Source organism: Macaca thibetana, chromosome 17 (genome assembly GCF_024542745.1).
Source record: "Macaca thibetana thibetana isolate TM-01 chromosome 17, ASM2454274v1, whole genome shotgun sequence".
In the NCBI taxonomy this organism is placed as follows: domain Eukaryota; kingdom Metazoa; phylum Chordata; class Mammalia; order Primates; family Cercopithecidae; genus Macaca; species Macaca thibetana.
Genome location: NC_065594.1, coordinates 55,643,690 through 55,667,856, shown reverse-complemented (window position 1 = coordinate 55,667,856; position 24,167 = coordinate 55,643,690). Strand labels below are relative to the sequence as shown.

At 38.6% G+C, this 24,167-nt stretch overlaps 1 protein-coding gene across 8 annotated transcripts in view; it reads right to left on the bottom strand.

The window, feature by feature from the left end:
* LMO7 (LIM domain 7) overlaps positions 1–24,167 on the bottom strand; it is a 217,731-nt gene that overhangs the window by 92,754 nt on the left and 100,810 nt on the right. For 4 of the 8 annotated variants that reach the window (XM_050766419.1, XM_050766421.1, XM_050766426.1 and 1 more), the window contains exon 4: positions 7,603–7,709. In XM_050766419.1, the coding sequence (XP_050622376.1) occupies positions 7,603–7,709 (107 nt within the window). The other 4 variants (XM_050766424.1, XM_050766420.1, XM_050766422.1 and 1 more) reach the window with 4 other exon arrangements.

Genomic DNA, 24,167 nt, shown 5'->3' with positions numbered 1-24,167 from the left:
AAACCAATAAACAATGTGAAGCTTTGGATTTGATTTGGTGTCACTGACTAGTTTAGATTTTAAAAAGTAAGGGAAATAAAACTTTCTAAGTAAACATTCAAATCAGATTTTAAAATTTCAAAGATTTTAGAAAATACAGAAGTTTGGTCTCAAAAAAGTTAATTCAATTATATTGGCCCCATATATACAGAGGCAAGAGCAAATAACTTAGCTGTCTGTTCTCTGGTCTCCATCTTTGCTATTCTAATAAAATGGATAAATTGTTGATTTTATCAACAATTTGATTAAGCATAAATGTCAGAAAAAACTCATTTGTTTTAATATCTGCTCCCAATGGAGAAAAGGGATAAGTTTTAAATGGCCTAAATTCTCAAAAATAAAGAGCTTGTAGTTTGCAAGCAAAAGTAGCCAGAGGCCAGATTTTTTCCTCCATGTTTTCCTACAGGAGACACGTATCTTCTTAAAGTCAAAACAAGGGAAGTCAAATTATGAAAATGTTCAGAATGATAATTCAATACCATTTATGAAGCACTTAATTTACAGTCACTACATACTTTATATACCTGACTTCATTTAATCATTACATCTTTGTGAGGTCGGGGTATCACCCAAGTGATATGATTTGCCAAGTTCCAAGCAAAAAGCAATTACAACTGTCTAATTACTATCACCAGAGTTTAGCACACAGTTTGACACACAGAAAGCAATAAATAATTATTTGCCATAAAATTAAACTCATGGAGAAGCAAAGCCATTACAGGGAGGAAAAGTAATCTGTCTAAGGTCATTCAGCTACTAACTGATATGACAAGATTAAACCTAAGTCAGGGAATACCAAAATCTCTACTCTCATCAGAGATGATTCTGTTCACAACCATGGATATACATCTGCTCAATGTGCTTGTTCCTTCCTGGAAAGTGACAAACTCAGCCTGGGATTTAGTAGAAACAGCTCAAATAAACTGTGAAGAAATCTTCAAGTTTCTCTGTGTTCAGATCCTTCAAATGTTTTCTAATTATACTAAAGTCAAAGTCAATGTGACTTTTTTTGAGGAGGAGGGCAGACTTTGATGTTTAATACTAGACAAAGGTAAAAAGTACTAAGGCAGGTAACTTGACTTTAGAAGGAATGAGGCTTACTGTAAACTTGTTGGCAAAATTTCTTAAAGTAATATTGATGACTTCTCATAAAAAATTACTTTCCTATGGGTTCCTGCTTTTAAAATGTTCTATTCTTTGCTCTTGAGCTTCTACCAAGATATTCCAGCTACCTATATAACCACCATATTTTTCTACTTGAAAGTCTCAAGTATACACTTTACAGTTGTTTCACAAGATAAAAAGTGATCAGTGATTGTGATATGAAGACACTGAAATGCTTCTGACACTTCATGTAAAAAAACATTATTTAAATGTCAGTTAAGCATTCTTAACATTACTGGCACATCAGCACAAAGATTTATTAAAACTTTGAACTACCTTGAAAGGCACATAGTCCAAAGTTCCCATTTTAGTTTATTACATACAGAAATGAAACACATGCTCCTCTTAAACTGTGTAAGTTTTAGATTATGTTGTAATATGTCATATCATTATCATTATTCTGCTATAAGTAAAAGGCAACTGAAACCAAAAGTTCAGTGACGGCTTTGCCAGATTTGCTTTGCATTTGAATAACGAGAATAAAAAGAGGATGAGCTGGCAAAGATTAAGACAGGTTTTTCCCCATCTTCAAAGCCTGGTTTTAAGATATCCAGGAAGTCTTTGCAATTGAAATCCAGTTTTCAGATAAACACGTAAAGACGTATGGTAACAGGAACCAAGGAGATAAAGGGAATAATATATACTTCCTGTCCTTAAATAGTTTCAAGTCTCTAGAAAAGCTAGATGTAGAGGAAATAAAAAGTCCTTTGAAAACCCAGATGAGAAACCTATGTCATCTCCAATTAGATGAGTTTCCTCATTAAAAAAATGAAATGACTGCACATCTCTGTATTTCCAGAGAAATCTGTGCATTTATCTTTATATAATATATTCCAGCTGTGAATTTACAGGGCCATCTCCCCAGTCATAATGTGAACCCCACTGAGGGCAGGTCTCCATCTTATCTATGTCTGTGTAAGTATAGGCCACATAGAAGATGCTGAATCAATGCTCATTATATAACAAACAAGTGATGACTTCTCTAAAACCAAAATTTCCTCTTACTGGATAAAGTGCCATTTTCTACTCTGTAGCTCCAGAAATAGATTTAACCATACGTACCCCCAATGTCTATACTCTCACACAAATAATCACTCAAATCAGGCCAGAATAGAACATGAAAGTCAGAAAAACAATGCTTAATACTTCTGGTTACTGGTAAAGCTCACATTTAAAAAAAAAAAAAAAAAAAAACTGAGTGAACTACAGGTATTTCAGTATTAGCAATTTTAAAAGTTGGATTAGGTCAACATAGGCAGCCCTACAGATAATCATTTGAAAGAAGAATGTCTTCCACAAAAATATCTCTTTGGTTTAACCCTTCAAAGGCCCTTGTTGTAAAACAAATGCTAACTGATCACGGGAGACAGACAACTTGCATTCTCCCATGAAGGGTCTCATGTCAACTGCTATTTAGATTGGCCACCAAGTGAAACCCTTCGGAGTAATGAATGTAAGATAGGATAGTTTTAAAGATGTAGACCCTGGCCAGGGAAGTCCACAGCATGAAGGCTCATCCAGCAGGCCAAGACAGAGTAAGGCCCCAGGGCTTTTTTGGATTTGAAGGAGTAGAGAGCAAAGGAAGAAGTGCTGACATTCAGAAACGTGGCTATCTGAGAAACAGATTAAGAACTAGAAATGGAGAAAAACAGATACAGACAAAACTTCAATTATTCCATGGCTTGTCCCAGCATCAGACCTGCCTCATATCCCACAACCTTTCACTGCAGTTAGGACTCTTAGATATACAAACTTTGTCATTAAAGAGCATTTCCACATTTGACCATACATTTTTGCTGATAGTCTTAAACAGAGCCTCAGCCACCCAGAATTAATGTTCCTCCCCTTCCAGGAAGCAATTCACAACAGAGAATGGTTGAATGGGATAGAGATATATACAATGCAATCAACTTCCTTTTCGTTTTATGCTCTTCTAATAGTTGGCAGAAAGGGTACATTTTTAAATAGTCACATGAGTTGACAAGTGGAAGTCACTATGCTCAAGTTGCAGGTCCAAGTTTGGATATCATTAAGCTTGCTTAAAAAAAAAAAAAAAAAAAGATTAAGATATTGAGAAACTCATTTGAAAGACATGTACTTGCAAAAAAAAAAAAGTAAAACTAGGTCTAAATTATTTTAAAAAGCAAAAATTAAATAATTCAAACTAGGTATATTTTTACTTATATGAATAAACCTTAAATACACATACACACTTTCATACCTCAAGCCCAATTTGGCAGACTGTTAAAACAGAGTGCCATCTGGGAACCTGATTCCTAAGAAATGACTTTAGAGCTCTGCCACAAAATCAAGCACTCTTCTGAAGCTTTAGCGAACAGTTACATCCTTAAAATATCATTTTGAGACTCTTTTATTTTCCTGATGGGAATATGTTAACACTAATTTTGATTCCAACTACTGTTCCTTTGGCAACTATCATGTGTAAAGATAATAGATTTTTAATTTCTGTACTTTCATTTTAATAGACTTACAAAAACAAACTCACTTAATATCAATGTTTACTTAAAGTTATATTTTATACTTCAAATATCAATCCTGTAGGTAATAGAGTAAGTCTATACTAGAAAAGAATTTCCTTGCATGACAAATAGTGTTCAAAGTCATTGCCACCCTGTAATGGATATTATGAACAGAATGTATCTGAAGACGTGCTAAAAACTGGATTGGAATGGTAAGGGGGTGGAAAGAGGAAACATGTTTACAATCTGTTCAATTTCTCAGCTTAAAATTTTTGATATATAGAGCAATGGTTTAAATACAAGACTTAGTTTCTGAGTCAAATTGCTAGACATATAAAATTAAAACCTTTAATGGTTAAACCCTACCTTTCTGCCAACTTCAAGTTCTCCAATACAGGACCTCTAGGCTACTCTGTCGAGTTGCTTTCGAATACAAGCCATTGCTCTGTATCTCTCTTAACGACCAGATGACTCCACAAAGACCATGACACTTGCCAGAGGAGCTCTCCAGTGTGCTGTGGCAGGCTGGTGGGGCCATTATGCTTGATCTCCTACAGCCTTTTTACAGAAGGCCTGCACAGATGGCTCTGTGGGAACTTCACCACGTGTTCTTTGTGGAGAGTGTGTGCTCAGTATGGATGTTTAGTAAATGGTTAAGAATAATGATCCAGTTTTTCATCCACACAAAAGATTGATTTCATGGCCTCAGACTGGGGTAGATCTCAATCTACCATTCATGGAGACTAAATCATAAATTTGCTTATTAGCATTCCGAGAAGAAAAGAGGTTGGATCCTACCCATTAAGTCAGGAATATCAAAATTAAAGGTGTCACCTGATGCTTGAATACACGTAGTCCCTAAATAAATAGAATAATTCAAACATATTTGAAAAAATTAAAACTACTGTTTCCTACAAAAGTAAAAGAATTATTAGAAAATTAGAACACATAATAGGATAATTTACAGAAATATGGAGAATACTCTGGTTCTGATTGGTGAAAAGTTATTACTGTGAATTAAATTGTAAATTTCAGATAGCTAGAAAATTGAAAAATAGTTGGAGTCCTGGATTATTGAAACTATTCATTAACAACAGCTCTTTACTTGCTTCTGCTATTGCCATTCATTTTCAACACACACAACTCTCCTTGGGCTCCATACAGCAACTATCACCGCTGACCACTAACAAAAAAGTTCCTCACATTTGCCAACACGGAGGATATCGACTGTCCTTTCCTATTTGCTCTCAGTATGCATCATGATTAGATCAAGTTTGCAGGAAGGACAACAAGTCTATGCACTGGTAGATGCAGTCTGGGCAGTTGTAATACAGCATTTTAAATAATCAAATCATTTGCTACACCTTGTTAAATTTAATGCATACAGATATGCAAAATAATTTCAAAGTACTCACACATATCACCACACTCTCAGACAAGTTACAATGAGTCTTCCCGCTTAAACAGACAATAAACACGCTAACACAGAAATGCATAAATTGTGTCCGCATATAATAAGTTATATTTTAGTAGAGTGTCAAAGGGGTCATAGACAGTATCCTTCATTTCCACATGACTATTTTGCTGGCAGGGAGGGAATAAACAAGAAATTCTAAATCTAAAGCCAGAGTTTCTCAACTCCAGTACTATTAATATTTGGAGTAGGAAAATTCTTTGCTGTGGGGGCTATCCCATGCATTAAAGTGTATTCAGCAGCATCCCTGATCCATTAGATGCCTGCAGCACCCCCACCCGGCTATGACAACCAGAAGTGTCTGCAGACGTGGCCAAACATCCCCTGGTTGCCAAAACTGCCCCCAGTTGAGAACCACTGATCTAACCAATTCCAAGTCCTTTGATCCACAATAACGATAGGACAAGAATTTTGACCCAAAGGAGTCTCCACATTATATATTTTTAGAAAGCTAAAACGCATTACTATTTAGTAAGCAATTATTTGCTTTTCTTTAAATCTGGTTCTTTTAGTAAAAGAGCTATCTCAGGGCATAAGAGCTTGGACAACATTTTTAAAGAAGTTGCTTTGCCACTTTGCTGTGTCTCATCTGGGAGGCTCCAGTGCTTCCATTGCAGCAGACCCAGGGTTGACCCCTTTGCTTTTTGGTCCAATGAGATAGAATTATCTGGAGAAATGTTCTCAAGCGAAGCCAAGGTTCCCACTCAGGCATTCTCACAGGTACTACTTAGGCACACCTTGCTTTGACGAACTTGTGGTTTCCACTGAAACAAGTTGTTCTGCATACTTCTCACTACGGCTATAACTACGTGACCTCGCAGTTTCAGTTTGTCAGTAATTTCACTGAAGGCTGAACCCAGATACTAATTTGTCTGAAACATTTTAGGCCCAACATCTCATGAAACAGGCTCCAGGCAAGCACTCTTGGACTTGGGAGCCAACAAACATGTTTCGCCTAGTCCTTAGCCTACTCAAATATAGGCTACAGACTTTCAAAACAGAGTACATGATTTTAGGGGGAAGCGCGTTAACGCTTAACAAGCATCAACAACTTAAGGAAAAGACTTTCAAAGTCTAAAGTTTCTTTGCCCATCAGATAGGCCTTATGAAGAAATATGCTGATAAGGAAAAATAAATACATCCAAATATTTAATTTTTATGGAAAGTAAACATGACTCCTACATACTATAGAAGCAAACATTTCACTTTGGTGATGAAATTTAGAATCTCTAAACTATCTTTCGATTAGTCAGAAATGCAGGCAGATTTATCCCTCCCATGTACATTTCATTACCATGGAGTTTAGAAAAGCTTATTCAACAGAACTAGAAGCAGCTTCAAAACAGTGTTCATTTAAAAACATATATTGTTAGACTTTAGAAAACTAAGCCTACCTGGGTTTGGGGCTGTTCTATGTACTGCTAGAAGACAATGTGTACTATTCAAAGATATTTACATAGCTGGTTATTTTTCTTCAGAAAAAATAATTGGTCATCCAATTTTAAAAATAACTATTAAAGGTTTTACACAGGGATATTAACCACATAAGCTAAATCTTTGAACTGGTAGAAACTGATTTTTCCATTTTCATTATTTCTATAGCTAGAATAAGGTGTTTATTTTCTCCCTTGCAAAAAAAAATGTTAATTAGGTTTAAGAGGCAGGATGACAAAGAGATAGTTACTATAAATTAAATAACTTTCCTGTCAGCTTTATCTGGTAACACAGTTTATTATTGATTGCCTGAAAGCAAATTAGATTTACAGGAAATATAAATAAATATCATAAGAGCTTAAAACCAGATTTCCTGAAACTGTATACTCCCACACAAACAACATTTTCTACCTAAAATCTAACAAGATACTGGCATACATGTTCTCACCCCCACTTTCACTTTCTCATCCACACTATTGAAATCGTGGAAAACAGCTCATTTTTAAAAGTCAGCCACAGCTGGCAGGGTCCTTGGCATTACATGTTGGTCCCAGGCACTGCTGCCTTCACAATATTAAGAGATTCTTTTTTATCACTGTCCTATCTAATTTTTATGCTAATAATTATGTCTTAATTCAAAATATATTTTAAAAATTTAAAGATTGTTATTACTCTGCAAGTTATAATATAATCCCTAAATTCACTTTATAAGTATAATAAGTATCCTCAACATTAGCAACCAAACACTACCATGTTGGACACGTATTAAAATATTAACACAACCATTTTGGTCGGTATAGAGATTTATAGTAAGACCATGCTATGAGTTAGAAACAGCTTCACATTCACAGTCCCTAAGCCATTTTTAAAACAGTCTCTTTTAGAATAAGAACAGAGGAAAACAGAGAGAGGAAGAATTTTTCTGTAATCATGAACTCTCAGCAATTCTTTTCACTTAAGCTATAAGCCCTAAGTTTAAATATATATATATAACAAACTGTTGAAACTTACTTGACAGTGACTCGATTTGATAAATCCTGTAGATCTCCAGGATGGAAAAGCTGGGCTTCTTTCAATCCAATCTGTTCACAAGCTTTCAAGAAAACGTTTATATTATCCTGTGAAAAGAAGTGGAAAGTGATTGCTTAGCTGAGCTCTCTCTCAGACAAAGGTTACAAATTTTTATGCTATAACTTCGAAGCTTCAAAGTCCAATTATAGTCGGCAAAAGAGGCGGTAGCAAGACCCATGCATATGTATATTTGAAAAAAAATACATAGGGCTTGTACAGCCTTTCAGTCCTCCAGAGCATACACGGTTGTGCTATCTTATGCCCGGGCATACACTGTTTCTGTGATCTTTGAGACTGGCACGTTAAACATTACCTGTTACAGGACAAGTGCCTAGCCACTGAGCAGTAATCTACACTTTGATGTCAGCTCTGCTCTGCAAACAAACGCCCTCTTCCCAGCTTTGCACGGCAAGCCTCACCTCTCCTCTTTAAAAATAACTCAAGCTACTGACATTCACCCACCCAGAAACTGTTGGCAGGGAAGAAATAAGAGGAGGAACATTCTGTTTCTATGATTACAAATTACAGAACGACTGTGGAATACCACACCTGGAATCTGGGTTTGGTTGTTGAGCTGGCTCTTGACAGGCAGGGAAACCATACTATAGGACTGAGGAGAAACCTAGCGTTCATTGGCTAAATTGCATAGTTTGTGTGGCACATTACTCACTCCCTGCACCTGCCTCAAGGGCTGCCTCCAAAAAAAAATTAAAGCCTATCCCCTCCCTCCAAGGTTGCCCTCGTATCTAATTTCAAAACCCAAATCCTCCATTCACAAACCAGTGCTTTTCGTTAATGTAAACTGCTGCACAAACACGGATTACAATATATGCTATTTTAAAGCCAGCTACCTTTCAGAAACATACATTTGGTTACCAGAATTAATTTAGGCTTCATCTCTACTACTCTTAAAAAAAAGAAAAGAAAAGAAAAGAAAAGAAAAGAAAACACTTTATGGGGTTGAGCTTGTGACGATCCCAGGCGGGCTCTCCATATTCACTTTGTTATGGTTCTCAGGTAAAGGGGTGGCCTCCCAACATGCCAACACACATCTGTCCACTGAGGCAGCTGGCAATGCTACCTCTGTGGTGTGAGCCTCCTTGAAACCTCGCCTCCCTCCCTAAGAGGTGACTTTCACAGACCAGAAGATAGTCTGCCACTTGGAGAAAGGCAATTGCTGTTTTCCTAAGATAAAGTGGCTAAATTCTACAGCTTGGGTTCTTGGAGAGTAAGGGGATTTCGGGAAAGCACAAGGAAAGGTGTGGCAAGAGAAAAGCAACACTCATTACTAGGGAAAGAGACATTCTAAAAAGCCACCATTTGTACAGGCAGGAGGCCATTCCAATCTACTATAGAAGGCAGTGAGAACTATCTAGCTGAAAGATGAAATCCATGAATCATTTTAAATAAGATGAAGTCAAAGAGTAAAGAAACTTGCAAGTCAAAAGTTGAATAGCTCAACGAAAGGTGTTTATTTTGTTTTTTGTTTGACTTATTAAGGAAAAAGGAGACATAATTTATTGGCAAAATTCCAAGAGGAGCAAAAAGTGATAATTTTGTTAGGCCCACCATTTCCAAAAAGTATACTACCTGTAATTATCAAGTGATACAAATAGTTTTAAAATTGACCCTCTGAGAAGCAGGCAAGAAAAGATGGTTGGATGTACCAATACCCCCAGTTCCATAATGATATGGTTTGGCTCTGTGTCCCCACCCAAATCTCATCTCAAATTGTAATCCTCACATGTCAATGAAGGGACCTGTAATCCCCGCAGGCCAAGGGAGGGAGGTGATTGGATCATGGGGGCAGTTTCCCCCATGCTGTCCTCGAGATAGTGAGTTCTCAGGAGATCTGGTGGTTTTATAAGGGGCTCTTCTCCCTTCACTCTCTCTCTCTCTCACCTGCCACCATGTAAGACGTGTCTGTCTCCCCTTTCGCCACGACTATAAGCTTCCTGAGGCCTTTCCAGTCAGCCATGCAGATCTGTGAGTCAATTAAATCTCTTTGCTTTGTAAATTACCCAGTCTCAGGCAGTTCTTTATAGCAGTGTGAAAATGAACTAATACACACAGGACGTAAGTCTCATATCAATAAAGGAAAAACAAACCATTAGAAGTCTTCACACCAATTCAACCAATTTGGTTCTGAACGTTTAAAGTATTACATACAATATTAAAATAAGGTTAAACTAAAAGTAAACTTAGTCAAATGAGACCCAAAACAATTCTTCACATATTTTATACAAACATAGTAGCATTCATCTGGTTGACAAATAGGTACAGGTTGATAAGGATAGATAAATAAAGCCAAACTCTCCTCAAAAACTACCAAAGTAGAGAGAAAGCACTTGATATCTAAAGTGACTCTACTTAACTGAAGACAAAGTTCAAGAGAAGATACAAATTAATATGGTTAAATTCTAGTCTTAAATAAAGCCTTCATTTTAACCAAAAAAGCAGAATGTATTTTAAATCGTTCAATGATGCTCAAGTTTAACACAGAATAGCTTTGTAAACAAAGTCACACATGGCCTATGCAGCAGGACCAGGTTGTACTAAGATCGGTAATGTAGTCTCAGTCATTCCTACTGGACTTGAGCGCACTGGTAATTTATTCCTTGCAATTTCAAAGGATCCAGGCAAAGAGGTCCCTAAGAGTATATATAAAATCATAAAATAAAATTTTCTTGTCAGTTAAAACTTCAAGAAGCCACACCCAGCTCAACACATTAAAAGGGAAGTATTTACTTCTCATTTAATGAAATCATTTTCACTTGAAATTAGCAAAAATAAAAGGGAAAATAAAGGACAAATTAAAACAAATCTTATCTAATTGGACCAGTAGCCAGAACTCCAAGTTAGCTTTGTCCCTAAACAACTGTGTGGCTTTGGAAAGAGAGTTAACATTTCTGGCCCCATTTTCCTCACCCCGAACTGAGCAGTTTGTGAATCTGTAACCCATTATCAAGGGCAATCATTTTTCTCTGCAAGAGAAGGGAAGCCCAACCTCCCTGGCCCAACCCATCACACAAATATTTCATTACCCAACTTCCATAAAATACTTCATGTCAAAATCCTGCTCTAAACATCTGTAAACCCTGTACTTTCAGGACCAAAAGTGGCTTCTCAAAGACAAACCAACACACACACACACACACACACACACACACACACACACACGAAAACAATGAACCCTAGATGTATCTAATGGCTCCTTTTAGCTTTAAATTTTTCTATGACTGTGAATAAAGCCATGATTACAGTCATCCCAAGGCTTTCTATTTTTCTGTGACTGTGGATAAAGACAAACACTACAAATTAATGGTTCTAAAACTGGCCCTCTGAGAGGCAGGCAAGAACAGATACATGGCTTTAAGATTTTCATATTGTCTCCAATCTCCCTTACACCCCTTATCCTTGAATCAATTATAAAGCAGTCATAATAGGTGTGGGGTGGAGTGGGCTAGGGTAACTTAGAGAGTTTTATGATCAGGAACAGCAGTACTTACCACTAAGATAGGATGGGGAAGCCACAAAGATCTACCAAGATAATCAAGGTTTGTATTTGTTCACTGTAGTACCCTACTAGTTATCTATTGGTGCATAATACATTATCCCCAAATTTAGCAGCTTAAGGGAATAGGTGTTTATGATTTCACATGGTTTCTGAAGGTAATTCAGGAGTGGTCTTAGCTGAATAGTTCCAAATTGGGAGACCTCTCATTAGGTTGTAATTGAGATGTCAGCCATGACTACAGTCATCCCAAGGCTTTCCTGGAGCTTGGAGGAGCTGTTTCCAAGGCAGCTCACTCATGTGACTGACAAATCAGGGCTGGTTGTTAATAGGAAGCCTCAGTTCTTTATCAAATGGACATCTCCAAAGGGCTGCTTGATAGAGCCTGTGATCCAAGGGAGCAAGATGGAAGTTGCACTGTCTTATGATGTAGCTTTTGAAGTCACATTCCATCATTTCCTCAACATCCTGTTGGTTACACAAGTCAGGCCTATTCCATGTAGGTACACAAGAACATAAACACCAGGAGGTGAGATTCATGCGGGGCTTTCTGGGGGACTGTCTACTACACTTCACTCTCTGGACCCACCTCAGTGATTCACATCCCAACCATCTGCAAAATACACTAAGGCCCAAAAATTTTCATCCCTTTACAAGGCGAACTCAAAGTCCAAAATTTCATCATCTAAGTCAGATACAGAAGTGTCTGAGGCTCTTCAGGTGTAGTTCCTTAAGTATGGCCCTTGAGTAAAGTTTCTCTCAACTTGAATGCCAGTGAACTAAGACAAGTTACCTGCTCCCACACTCCCAACATGCAGTAGAGTGACAAGTGTAAGATAATCACTATAGACACTCCAGGTCAGAGAGTAGAGAAATGAAAGGCACACAGGAGTCACTGGTCCACAGAAATTCTGAAATCCTTCAAGATACAGGTTGGCAGTTCCTTCATGAAGTCTCAAGGCCAGGTTATACTTCATGGTTTTTGGCTACACCCTCTGGATTCTTGGTGCCACCCTAAAAGTCATCTTTGCTTTTCACCGAAAAGTAGCCTCTCTTTGTGGCTATGTGGGTTTTTCAATCTACTTCTTTACCCGACCCATAGCAATTGAGAGAATTAAGGGTCTCTTCATTTAATAATTCTCTATTCCCTTCAGTCTCAGCTGGCAGTGTTTCTGCAAATACAATTCTCTCAAAGATGCTACAGATCTTCTGTGAATCTTACTGGGGTTCACTCCATTAGACAAAAGTTGCACCCATGAATCTCTTCAATAGTAGCCCTTCTCTACCTTGGTCTCCTGCTGAGATGACTGGAGGACAATATCCTTAAGGTTCTTAGAAGCCCTATTGCTTGACTGGACAGATCTGCAAGGTACCATCTTGAACCTAAGAATGTAAAGAATTTTACAACCACATCCTCAACTCCTTTTTAGGCCTTATTTTCCTGCAAATGCTCTGAATTTAATCTATGCCTGAAAACCACTTCTCAATTCTAGCATCATTTACTTACTAAAGAGACTGACAATTTTCAAAAGCAGCAATTCCTATTTCTCTCATGTTTGTCACCCTATCCTTCACTTTCTCTTCTCACATTTTACTATAATCCACAAGAAGAATTGAGGCATCACTTCAATACTCTGTAGGTCACCTCACTAGAAGAATGGAATCTCCCCAGTAGATCACTTAGTTAATTGGGTATAATTCCTAGGTACAAGGAAGAGAATATCACAAAGTGAGAATCATTGGGACCATTTTGGAAGCTGACTACCACAAGACTTTTAATAATAAAGAATACAGACCAGTCAAAAATTTAGAATAGAAAAATAAACATTTAGAAATGTTGAGTTTCAGATGCCCAGCTAGTAGTAAGTTAGGTTTGCAGCCCATGAGAAATATTTGATTTTAAAATATGGTTTGGGAGTCTAGCACACATTGGTAGTAGTTGAAATTAGGGATGTCAATGCGCCCTCCTTGCCCTGAAAGCAAAGAGAAAGAAGGATTCACAATCAACCACCAGCATTTAAAGGACAGTTAAAGAAAGAGGAGTCAAGAGAGAAAAATATCTGGCATCCAGATAAATCAGAAGAAAAGCAGAAGAGAATAGCATTATGGAAAACAGGGGAAGAGAATAGCATTATGAAAAGAAGGGAAAGAAAACAACAAGAGAGAATCCTCTCAGGAATAGAGAGGCAGATGATGCCATAAGAAAAACTACCCAAACAATTTGAAAATCAAATAAAGTGGATATTTCGTGAGCAAAAACTCCAGAAGACTCATGAGTAAATAATAAGCGACGGTGAAGATCAGCTGCTGGCAACAGGGTGAGGGACCACCCAGAATCTGAAAGACCTCCTTGGTCTTTCACTCTGTGAGTCTGTTTCCTACTCAAGCCTCTTATCAGTCCTCCCAAAGCTACCACTCCCCTGACCCTCCAGTGTTAGAATGCCTCATCCCTTGAGGGAAAAGGTGGGGAGAGAAGCAGCACTCATTCTTATTCTCTTGACCTCAAATGTAGGGTTACATTCCATCTCCACCCAATATTTTGAGTTTGAAACAAACACAATTATACACTTCACTGGAATCTTAATTCTTCTCTATTTCCATTATAAATCCTGAAAAGAGTGTTATGAGAATAGCATAAGGCCAATATGAATATTCTCACACTGGTGCCAAGGGTAAGACAGGTCTTTGTTAACACCTCACCTTTCAGAGCCTTTCAACCCATTTTCCTTCCAAAAGCATTTATCCAGTAACATATTTTCATGTCATTATAGCACATGTTCTTGCTCTTTTATCAGTAATGTAAGTGCTTGGGAAGAAATGTCAGGATCCAAGGTTGAATTCAGCATTCCTATTTAAGCAAGCTCTTATCAGTCAATATAAGGGCTCTCTCATTTTATTTTGTTATTTTAATTATTTTCCTCCTCATCCCACATTCCCACTCAATTATTTTCCTTCTCATCCCACGTTCCCACCCACTCCCATTTCCCTCTATTAAAAAGATGCCTTCCCTCAAGTATATATCCTATATATATCCTAAATAATTTAAAAGATTCCCAAATAAGTATATTACATGTACATGCATGTACATGTACATATCAAAAGGTACAAACAGTTCTGATGTCTGCTAAGAGGTAAATGGATAAACATGTTGTGGTCTATCCATACAATGGAATAGTATTCAGCCATAAAAAGGAATGAAGTGCTGATATGTGCTACAAAACATTATGGTAAGTGAAAGAAGTCAGTAAACAAAAGTCACATATTCCATTTGCATAAAATATCCAGAATGGATAAATTCAGAGACAAAATGCAGGTTGGTGGTCGCCAGAAGCTGAAAGGAGGAGGAAATGGGGAGAAACCACTTAATGTTAAGAGGTTTTACTTTGAAATACTAGAAATACTTGAAATACTAGAAATTACATTCACAACATTGTGAATGTAATAGATGCTACTAAATTGTGTACTTTAAAATGGTTTTTCATGGTTTTAATACTTTATGTTATGTGAATTTCACCTCAAATTATTTTTTAATTTTTTAATGTCAGTGGTTTTTGGTTACACAGGTGAACTATATAGTGCTGAAGTCTGGGATTTTAGTGTACCTATCTCAAATTATTTTTTAAAGATGACTTCTCTAATGTGTTTAAAAATGTAAATGTCTAGTTGTATTAGTTCATTCTCATGCTGCTATAAAGAACTACCCACGACTGGGTAATTTATAAGAAAAGAGGTTTAATTGACTCACAGTTCCACAGAACTGGAGAGGCCTCAGGAAACTTACAATCATGGTGGAAAGGGAAGCAAACACCTCCTTCTTCACATGGCAGGAGGAAGGAGAAGTGCTGAGCGAACAGGGAAGAGCCCCTTATAAAACCATCATATCTTGTGAGAACTCACTCACTAGCACAAGAATAACATGGCAGAAACCACCCCCATGATTCAATTACCTCCCACCAGGGCCTTCCCATGACACCTGGGGATTATGGGAACTACAATTCAAGATGAGATTTGGGTGAGGACACAGCCAAATCATACCACTAGTCTAGGCAAAGAATTTATGATTGAGACCTCAAAAGCACAGGCAATAAAAACAAGAATAGACAAATGGTACTTAAACTAAAAGGCTTCTACACAGCAAAAGAAATAATCAACAAAGTGAAAAGGTCACCTGTGGAATGGGAGAAAATATTTGCAAATTATATACATCCAAGAGCAGACTGAAATCCAGAATTTATAAGAGACAACAAAAATCCAACTAAACCCATTAAAAAGTGAGCCAAGGATATAAATAAACCTTTTTCAATAGAAGACAAATGGCCAACAAAAACATGAAAAAGTGTTCAACATTACCAATCAGAGAAATGCAAATTAAAAACACTATATCATTTTACACCAATCAGAATGACTATTATTAAAAAGACAGAAAATGACAGATGTTGGAGAAAATGCAGAGAAACGGGAATGCTTATACACTGCCTGTGGGAATGTAAATTAGTGCAGTCTCTATGGAAAACAGTGTGGAGATCTGTCAAAGAACTAAAAAATAGAACTGCCATATGATCCAGCAATCCCACTACTTCACATCTACCCAGAGAAAAAGAAATCAGTATATCAAAGAGATGCCTGCACTTGTATGTTTTCTGCAGCACTATTCACAATAGCAAAGATACGGAATCAACCTAAGTGTCCATCAGTGGAGGACTGGATAAATAAAATGTGGTATACATCCACAATGGAATACTATTCAGCCATTAAAAAATGAAATCATGTCTTTTACACCAACACGAATGGAACTGGAGGCCATTATCTTAAGCGAAACAACTCAGATGCAGAAAGACAAATACTACGTGTTCTCATAAGTGGGAGCCAAATAATGTATACACATGAAAGTAGAGTGTGAATGATGGAAAACGGGGACTCAGAGCATTGTGGGGATGGGAAGGGGGTAGATGATGGGAGGTTGCTTGGTGGATACAATGTGCAATGTTCCAGGGATGAATGCACTGAAGGCCCTTACTTCACCACAATACAATATATCAAGGTAGCAAAATTGCACTTGTGCCCCCATGAATATAAATTTTTTTAACTGTTCTTTGGCCAGGCGCAGTGGCTCGTGTCTGTAATCCCAGCACTTTGGAAGTCTGAGGCAGGCAGATCACCTGAAGTCAGGAGTTCGAGACCAGCCTGACTAACATGGTGAAACCCTGTCTCTACTAAAACTACAAAAATTAGCCAGGCATAATGGCAGGTGCCTGTAATCCCAGCTACTCAGGAGGCTGAGGCAGGAGAATCGCTTGAACTTGGGAGGCAGAGGTTGCAGTGAGCCAAGATCACGCCATTGCACTCCAGCCTGGGTGACAGAGGGAGACTCTGTCAAAAAATAAAATAAAATAAAATAAAATAAAATAAAATGTTCTTTAACAAGTGCTGTTGCATATATATATACACACACACACACATACACACAGAGAGATAGTCTAATTTACATAAATGCCATTATGCACCAGATTTCTCTCATACATTGAATCATTTCATTATGTAAAATGTAAATCCTCATGAAAATGTACTACACCCCCCTAGGCTCTTACCCTTCCCAAAGTCACTTTCATTTTTACTTGATCAAAAAATATATATTTGATAAAATTTCAAGCATGACAACCTCCAACACATACAGGGAATACTCTGCATCAGGGAACCTTAATGTGACAATACAGAAATGTCTACTCATAAGATCAAGCCAGTTAGACCCACTTCTGCAAAAACTTCCTGAGTGCACAGGGTTAAGAGTTATCATCATAAGTAAAAGTGAAAAGACACTTTTATAAACAGTGTAAAAATAGAGACAAGGTTAATAAAAGGATTTATTACAAAAGTCCTAAATAAGATCCAAATCCTAACTAATTCTGAAAATGAGTGAATTACTTCTCAGCGCTATCACCTAAAGGCCTTACGAAGCTTAAACCAAGGCCCCCAGAATGACACCTCCTGGAAGTGTTCCCTGTCACTTAACCAAGTACTCTTGTCATGATTACTTTGGTCTGGTATTCCCAGAAGGGGTTCTTGCCTACTTTAAACAAGTTTTCAATTAAAAAAAAGAGCTGGCCTGGCACAGTGGCTCATGCCTGTAATCCCTGCACTTCAGGAGGCTGAGGCGGGCAGCTCATAAGGTCAGGAGATCAAGACCATCCTGGCTAACACGGTGAAACCCGTCTCTACTAAAAATACAAAAAATTAGCCGGGCGTGGTGGCAGACTCCTGTAGTTCCAGCTACTCGGGAGGCTGAGGCAGGAGAATGGTGTGAACCTGGGAGGCGGAGCTTGCAGTGGGCCAAGGTTGCGCCACTGCACTCCAGCCTGGGCGACAGAGAGAGACTCCATCTCAAAAAAAAAAAAAAAAAGAGCTGAGTACATAGTACATAATGATGCTGATCAATTTACCCTTAAGCCAAGATACTTGGTGACCTCAACTCCTTTCCTATTTATAATCTGGCAAAGTCCCTGCCTCCTCTAACCCTGAAATTGACAATGCCAAAAATGTTAGCAAGTATGTGCCAGCAATCAAGAGATAACTGTTACTGAAGCAGAGAAATTCAGCTAAGTCCATATCTTAGCATTATGATTTATAGACATGGGACCCCAGTCAAAGTCATGAGAGGGAGTCACACAGCCATCCCTCAGATGCAGCTAATGCACGGTCAAAATGGAGGACCACTGACCCAGTCACTTGCTACACAAAGCATGGCCACAGACCATCAGCATCAGGGTCACCTGGGAGCCTGCTAAAACTTCAGAATCTCTAGCTACACCCCAGACCTACTGAACCACACTCTGCATTTTAAGAAAATCCCTGGTCAGTGGTGGCTCACGCCTCTAATCCCAGCACTTTGGGAGGCCAAGGCAGGTCTCAATTCCTTGAGACCAGAAATTAGAGACCAGCCTGGGCAACACAGTCAGACCCTGTCTCTCTACAAAAAAACAAAATTATTATCCAAGTGTGGTGGCACGCACCTGTAGTCCTAGCTACTTGGGAGGCTGAAGTGGGAGTATATAGCTTGAGCTCGGGAGTTTGAGGCTGCAGTGAGCCATTATCGCACCACTGTATTCCAGCCTGGGCAATAAAGCAAGACTCTGTCTCCAAAAAGAAAAAAAAAAAAAGGATCCCCCAGGTGAATTGAATTTTTGTGGACAAAAGTTTTTTGGCAATTAAAGTGAGGAAAATGTTTCATCAAATATAACTTAAGACAGTGCTTCTATTTAGTATGCACACAAGTCACCCAGAGATTATGGAGTTTACTATTAGATCACCAAAAGTACTTGAATCTTATTCTTATGCTATATTGTGACCAGTTGTTTTAAAGCAACTTCTAAGTAGCAGGGTGACTAAAATATATCCAATTTTGCATTTTAATTATACCGTTTCTATTAAGAAAGCAGTTGTGTGTGCTTTGATGTGCTAGCACTGGTTTTTTTTTAATCTATTATTTTGGATAATCATCGCTTTTTATGGTATAGCTAATAATGGCATAGCTAATAATAAATGTATTTTGCCAAGTAACACCTACATTTCATGACTATAATATATAGGCAAACACTCAGAGATCCAATTTCAATAGTTATTTGTGAAGAAAATAAGCAGTCAGTCTCAGCCATTTTTTAAAATTTTTCCTTGGGGAACAAATTTCTCTCCAAAAAAAAAAGGTGGGGGTGAGGGCTCAGCCATTTGCTGATAACGAAGGAACTAAGGACAAGGAGAGCCGTAAAGTTTAGTAACATGTGAAAGTAAAAATAGGAACCAACTAGGAGAGCTTAAAGGAATTGCCAAGAGACACTGTGGGCCCAAGGGATTATGTAGGATAACAATGCCAGCACCATTTGGCAGAGCTGGAGCAACAGCCAAACCAACGAGGCAGAGCTGAGCTGGCAAGTTAGGACAGCATCAGGTCAGGGAGGGCTGAGCATTCTGGTAAAGGCTAGTTGAAATGCTTCAGCCACTTGGGTTACAATTAACTACAGAAAGCAATAACAGGCTGTGGCAAACTGCAGTATGAATTAAGTGACAGTCTTGCACATGATTCATCAAATTAAACTTTACATCAAAAATGAGATAATTCTAAAACTCACCGACTCTTTTCTCCCAAAGTGCTGAAATAGATGCTTAAGTTCCATTCTCAAGTTATCCATGTTCCAAAGCAAAACAAATAAGTAATTAAGAAAAAATGTCACTGTGACGCTAAAATGCATATTTTATGAAGCACTAACATGTGTTTAACAAGGAACACTACACGGTAAAACTGTAAAGCCGGCTAGAAATTGGGGCACCTTTAGTGCAACCTTTCCCAATGATCTTTAGCATCACTTATATAGATAATGAGTCTAGATCATCACCTTTTGTTTAAGAATTTCCAGCCCCAGGGACTCACTGCTTTATGAGGCTGATTCACTTTTAATCCAGCACTTTGGGAGGCTTAGGCAGGAGTATTGCTTGAGCCCAGGAGTTCCAGACCAGCCTGGGCAATATAGTGAGACCTCATCTCTACAAAAACCTTAACAAATTAGCAGCGGGCCAGTGCCTGTAGTCCCAGCTACTCCGGAGGCTGAGATGGGAGGATCACTTGGAGCCCAGGAGGAGGAGGAGGTTGCAATGAGCCAAGATCATGCCACTGCTCTCCAGCCTGGATGACAGAACCAGACCCTGCCTCAAAAAAAAAAAGAAAGAAAGAAAAAAGAAAGTCTAAAGACTCCCTCACTGTAACTGTAAAACACTGATCCCAAATCTGCCTACCTAGTAATGCAAACTAAATCTCATCTTCCTCCCGTGACAGCCCCTTGCCTACTTAGACAATTCTCTTGCCTCATACTCCAACCTCACATCTTCTCTTTAGATCCCCCTTGTTTCCTCAACATCCATTGTCCCTCATGTGACATTTTCCAGTTATTCCCAACTGACCCTCCCCTTAATAGCCAATTTTCCTAAGCTAATATTTACTGAGTTCTTATGATATGCCAGGTAACATACTGAACCACTTTATGCTAATTATCTTAATCAAATTCTTACCAAAAAACGCTGTGAAGTCTTATGATAATAAGACTTCACACATGAGGAAACTGAGGTGTAAAGGGTTATGTGACTTGCCCAAGGTCACACATTAGGTTGTGGAGCTGGGATTCAAATCCAGCAGTTAGATTACTGAATCTGTGCTCTTAACCACTGTATTAGTCTCCTATTATTGCCACAACAAATTGCCACCATTCAGTTGTTTAAAACAACGCAATGTTATTATCTTACAGTTCTGGAGGTCAGAAGTCCAAAATCAGTCTGACTGACTTAAAATCAAGGTGCCCTTGGGACTATGTTCCTTCTGCTACACCTTTTAGGAGAGAATCCAGTTCCTCGCATTTTCCAGCTTCCAGAAGCCACCTGCATTCCTTGGCTCATAACCCCTGTTCCTCCATCTTCAAAGTCAGCAGCCTCATGCAATCTGCCAAGTAACACCTACATTTTGTGACTACAATATATAGGTAAATACTCAGAGATGCAACTCAAGGTGCCCACCCAGCTCTCCTAGCTGGTCCCTATACATGAGGCTCCCTCACTCAGCCATCTGTCTGGTCCTCTCTCTCCTCGTTCCCTCTTCCTCTTACAGGTATGCTTGGAATTACACAGAGCCCACCTGGATCATGCAGGCTACGCTCCTCATCTCAGGATCAACTGATTAGCAACCACAATCCCATCTGCAACCTAATTCTTCCTTGCCTTGTAACATATTCACTATTTCCATGGATTACAACATGAACATCCTTGGGGGCCATTATTCCACCTACCACAACTGCCATGCCACCTTCAAGACATGTATCTGTGGGTTATGTCCTCCTCCCTGGAATGAAGCACCTGTAACTCAAATACTGGATGCCAGGTGTGGCTAAACATTACTCGAAGGCTCACTGATAATGCTCATCTCGTGTGAGTAACACTGTAATTGTGAGAGTTTAGTGAGGAAAAAAAGATAAAATGTGATTGGCAGTTTCTAGCATACAGTAAGTGGACAGAATTCCCCTAACTTCTCTTGTTACAGGCTATGGGTGCTTTTCATTGTAGCATCTGTATTAGGCCATCAGCTGAGATCATGTGTGGCAGCAATAGCCTGGTGACACCAACATCACTGTTCACAGGAAGATGACCTGTGAGCTTTAATGAACCATGGGCTAGTCAAATTTAGAAGAAAAGTAAGTTGGATATAGAGAAGAATCTGAATTGTAAACCCTGTGATGGTGTCAGTGAGGTGCCATGGATAAAGGCTTAAAATGCATGATTAAGTTTGGCGACAATATAAAACCAACTCACATGACTGATTTTTTTTCCAACTAAAATATCATTGAAATTTATCCCTCATAAATATTCTTTTGGAGACTTAGGCCCATCCAGATCATTTTTTAGTCTAGATTTTCATATCTAAGACACTAGCTACACTTTTTTGCTTCAACATGTGCAAACTGGACTAAGTATGTTTACAAGGTTTTCACCCCATCTTTTTTTTTTTTAATGTAAACAGGGCAAGCACAAAGTCCTAAGGCCAACTACCAGAAACCTCACTTGAAGTTTACATGGATTTAAATATTTTGGCTTCTTGAAATTGAGCATGTTTATTCAACTATTTAAGATTTCACCTACAGAAAGTATTATCTGGTCCACTTTTTCTCATCTTGACAATACTGAGGCCATGACGACAGGTACCTTGCAGGAATCTAAAAAAGATGCTTAAAGGGAGAAAACTGGTAATAAAAATGAATAAAATATAAATAAATAAAATGAACATAATGTCAGGGAGATGACAAGAGACCAAGGAAGCCAGAAACTCCTGTCTATAGGACATCCCATATAATGGTCACTTTAGGGGAATGCAGGCCATTGTTGGCAGATCCATCAATACAAGCCAGATGCAAGGATTGCATCAAAAATCTCAGTATAAATACATGTTGGCTCAAATTTTAAAAACAAAAACTGTACAAGATGAACAAAACCCACCCATGGGCCATTCCACCACCTCTAGAGGGTCTCCCACACTCTCCATGGGGACAGGTCCATTGATCTGTTGCTTTAGAGCATTTTGTTTCTGGTGTACAAGGCTGGCTTCTAGTGATTACCCGATTTCTTAAAAATCACAAACTATCCCTTTTACCATCTTTTCCATGATGCTGCCAGGGAACAACATTTAAAATCTACATCACTCTTTTTATATATATATTTACCAATTAGTGATCTTCTGCAACTTGCTTCATCCTCTACAGATTCTCTCTTGATTTTCCCCTTCCCCCACCAACCTTCTGTCTCATATTTATTAACTCAATAAACTACTGGTGCAAAAGCCCCTCAATTCCCTCTCAATTCATTAGCAACTCCTATACACTCTTCCATCAAAACATATGGAAAATTTGACCTCTTCTCAGTAACACATAGAGAGACCCTTGTTGCTACCATTCCCTCCTGCCTGGACTACTGTCTTTGTCTGGTTCTCTGGAGAAAGAGGATCAACAGGATGTATATTGAAAGAGATTTTATTATAAAGAATCACGGAAGCAGAGAAGTCCCAAAATCTGCAGACAGCTGATGAGCTGATGGTATAGTTTACTCTCTAAGGCTGCAAGCCTCCTCTAAGAACCAGGAGAGCTAATGGAATGATATGAGTTCCTGTCTGAAAAGCAGCAGGCTCTACACTTAAGAGCTAATGTTTCAGTTCAAACTCCAGCAGTCAGACAGAAGAGTTCTCTATTGCTAGCAGGAGGGTTCGCCTTTTTTTCTAGTCCGGCCTTCCATGACTAGATGAGGCCCATTCACAGTAGGGACAGCAATCTGCTTTACTCAGATTACTAACCTCATACAATAACAGCCCCACAAACACACCCAGAATAATGACTGAACAAATATATCTGGGCACCCTATGGTCCAGTCAAGTTGACACATACGATTACCCATTATAACCAATGAAATTGTTCAACTGGCTTTCCTTCATCTTCTTGATTTCTTTCAGTTTATTTTTCACATAGCAACCGCTAATTTTGTATTATTCTTAACAGTTTTTAGATAAAACTCACATACCATATAATTCACCCATTTGTGTACAATTCAACGTTTTTAGTACTTCAACACAAATATGTGCATCCTTCATCACAGGCAACCAACGACCTAACAACAGATTTTTCTCAAAAGCCCCCAATACTTTAAGTAAAATGTAGCCTACCCAACAAAGCCCATGATGCTTTAACAGCCTCACTTGACTACTTCTCATTCTGTTCAGACCCTCAGGACTCTCCTTGCTGATTCCCTCTTTGTTCCTCTGTCTGGAAACCTCCCACCCACCCCACCAGGGCCCAATCCAGGCTCCTGATCAAATGTTGACTCAGAAAGATGTCCATGAGCCCTTGTCTAAAATGTTTCTCATACAAACACTCAATCATTCTTTATTCACATTTTTTTTCAATGTAACTATTGGTAACTGATAAGGTATTATATATTTTTTCACTGTAATTTTTGGCACCTGGAGCTGATATGCCATTTCATCACCTCTGGCACTTCTCCTGCACTCTCCACGGGAACCAGCACATGGATCTGTTGCTTTAGAGCATAGTGCTTCTGGTCGACAAGGCTGTGCTCCCTGCAACCCCCTACTCCACGGCATGTCAGCCCCATGAGGGAGAAATATTCTGTCTCTTTCACAGTTGTGACTCTGCCTTGTTTATAGCTGTGTCCCAAGTTCCTGAAACAGTGTCTGACACATAGTAGGGGTTCAATAAGTCTTTTTAGGATGAGAAGCAGTCATGGGCCTAAAATAAAGTGGGTGACCAGTACCTTCATACCAGTTTTACACCTTGGATTCTATTTCCTGTCAACTTTATTTGCTCTTCCCTTTCCAATTTCTACATAACAAAAGGTACCTGGGGAGACATTCCAAGTTTATCTGAACTGAACGAAACTGTCATGTATGATATAATCCTAC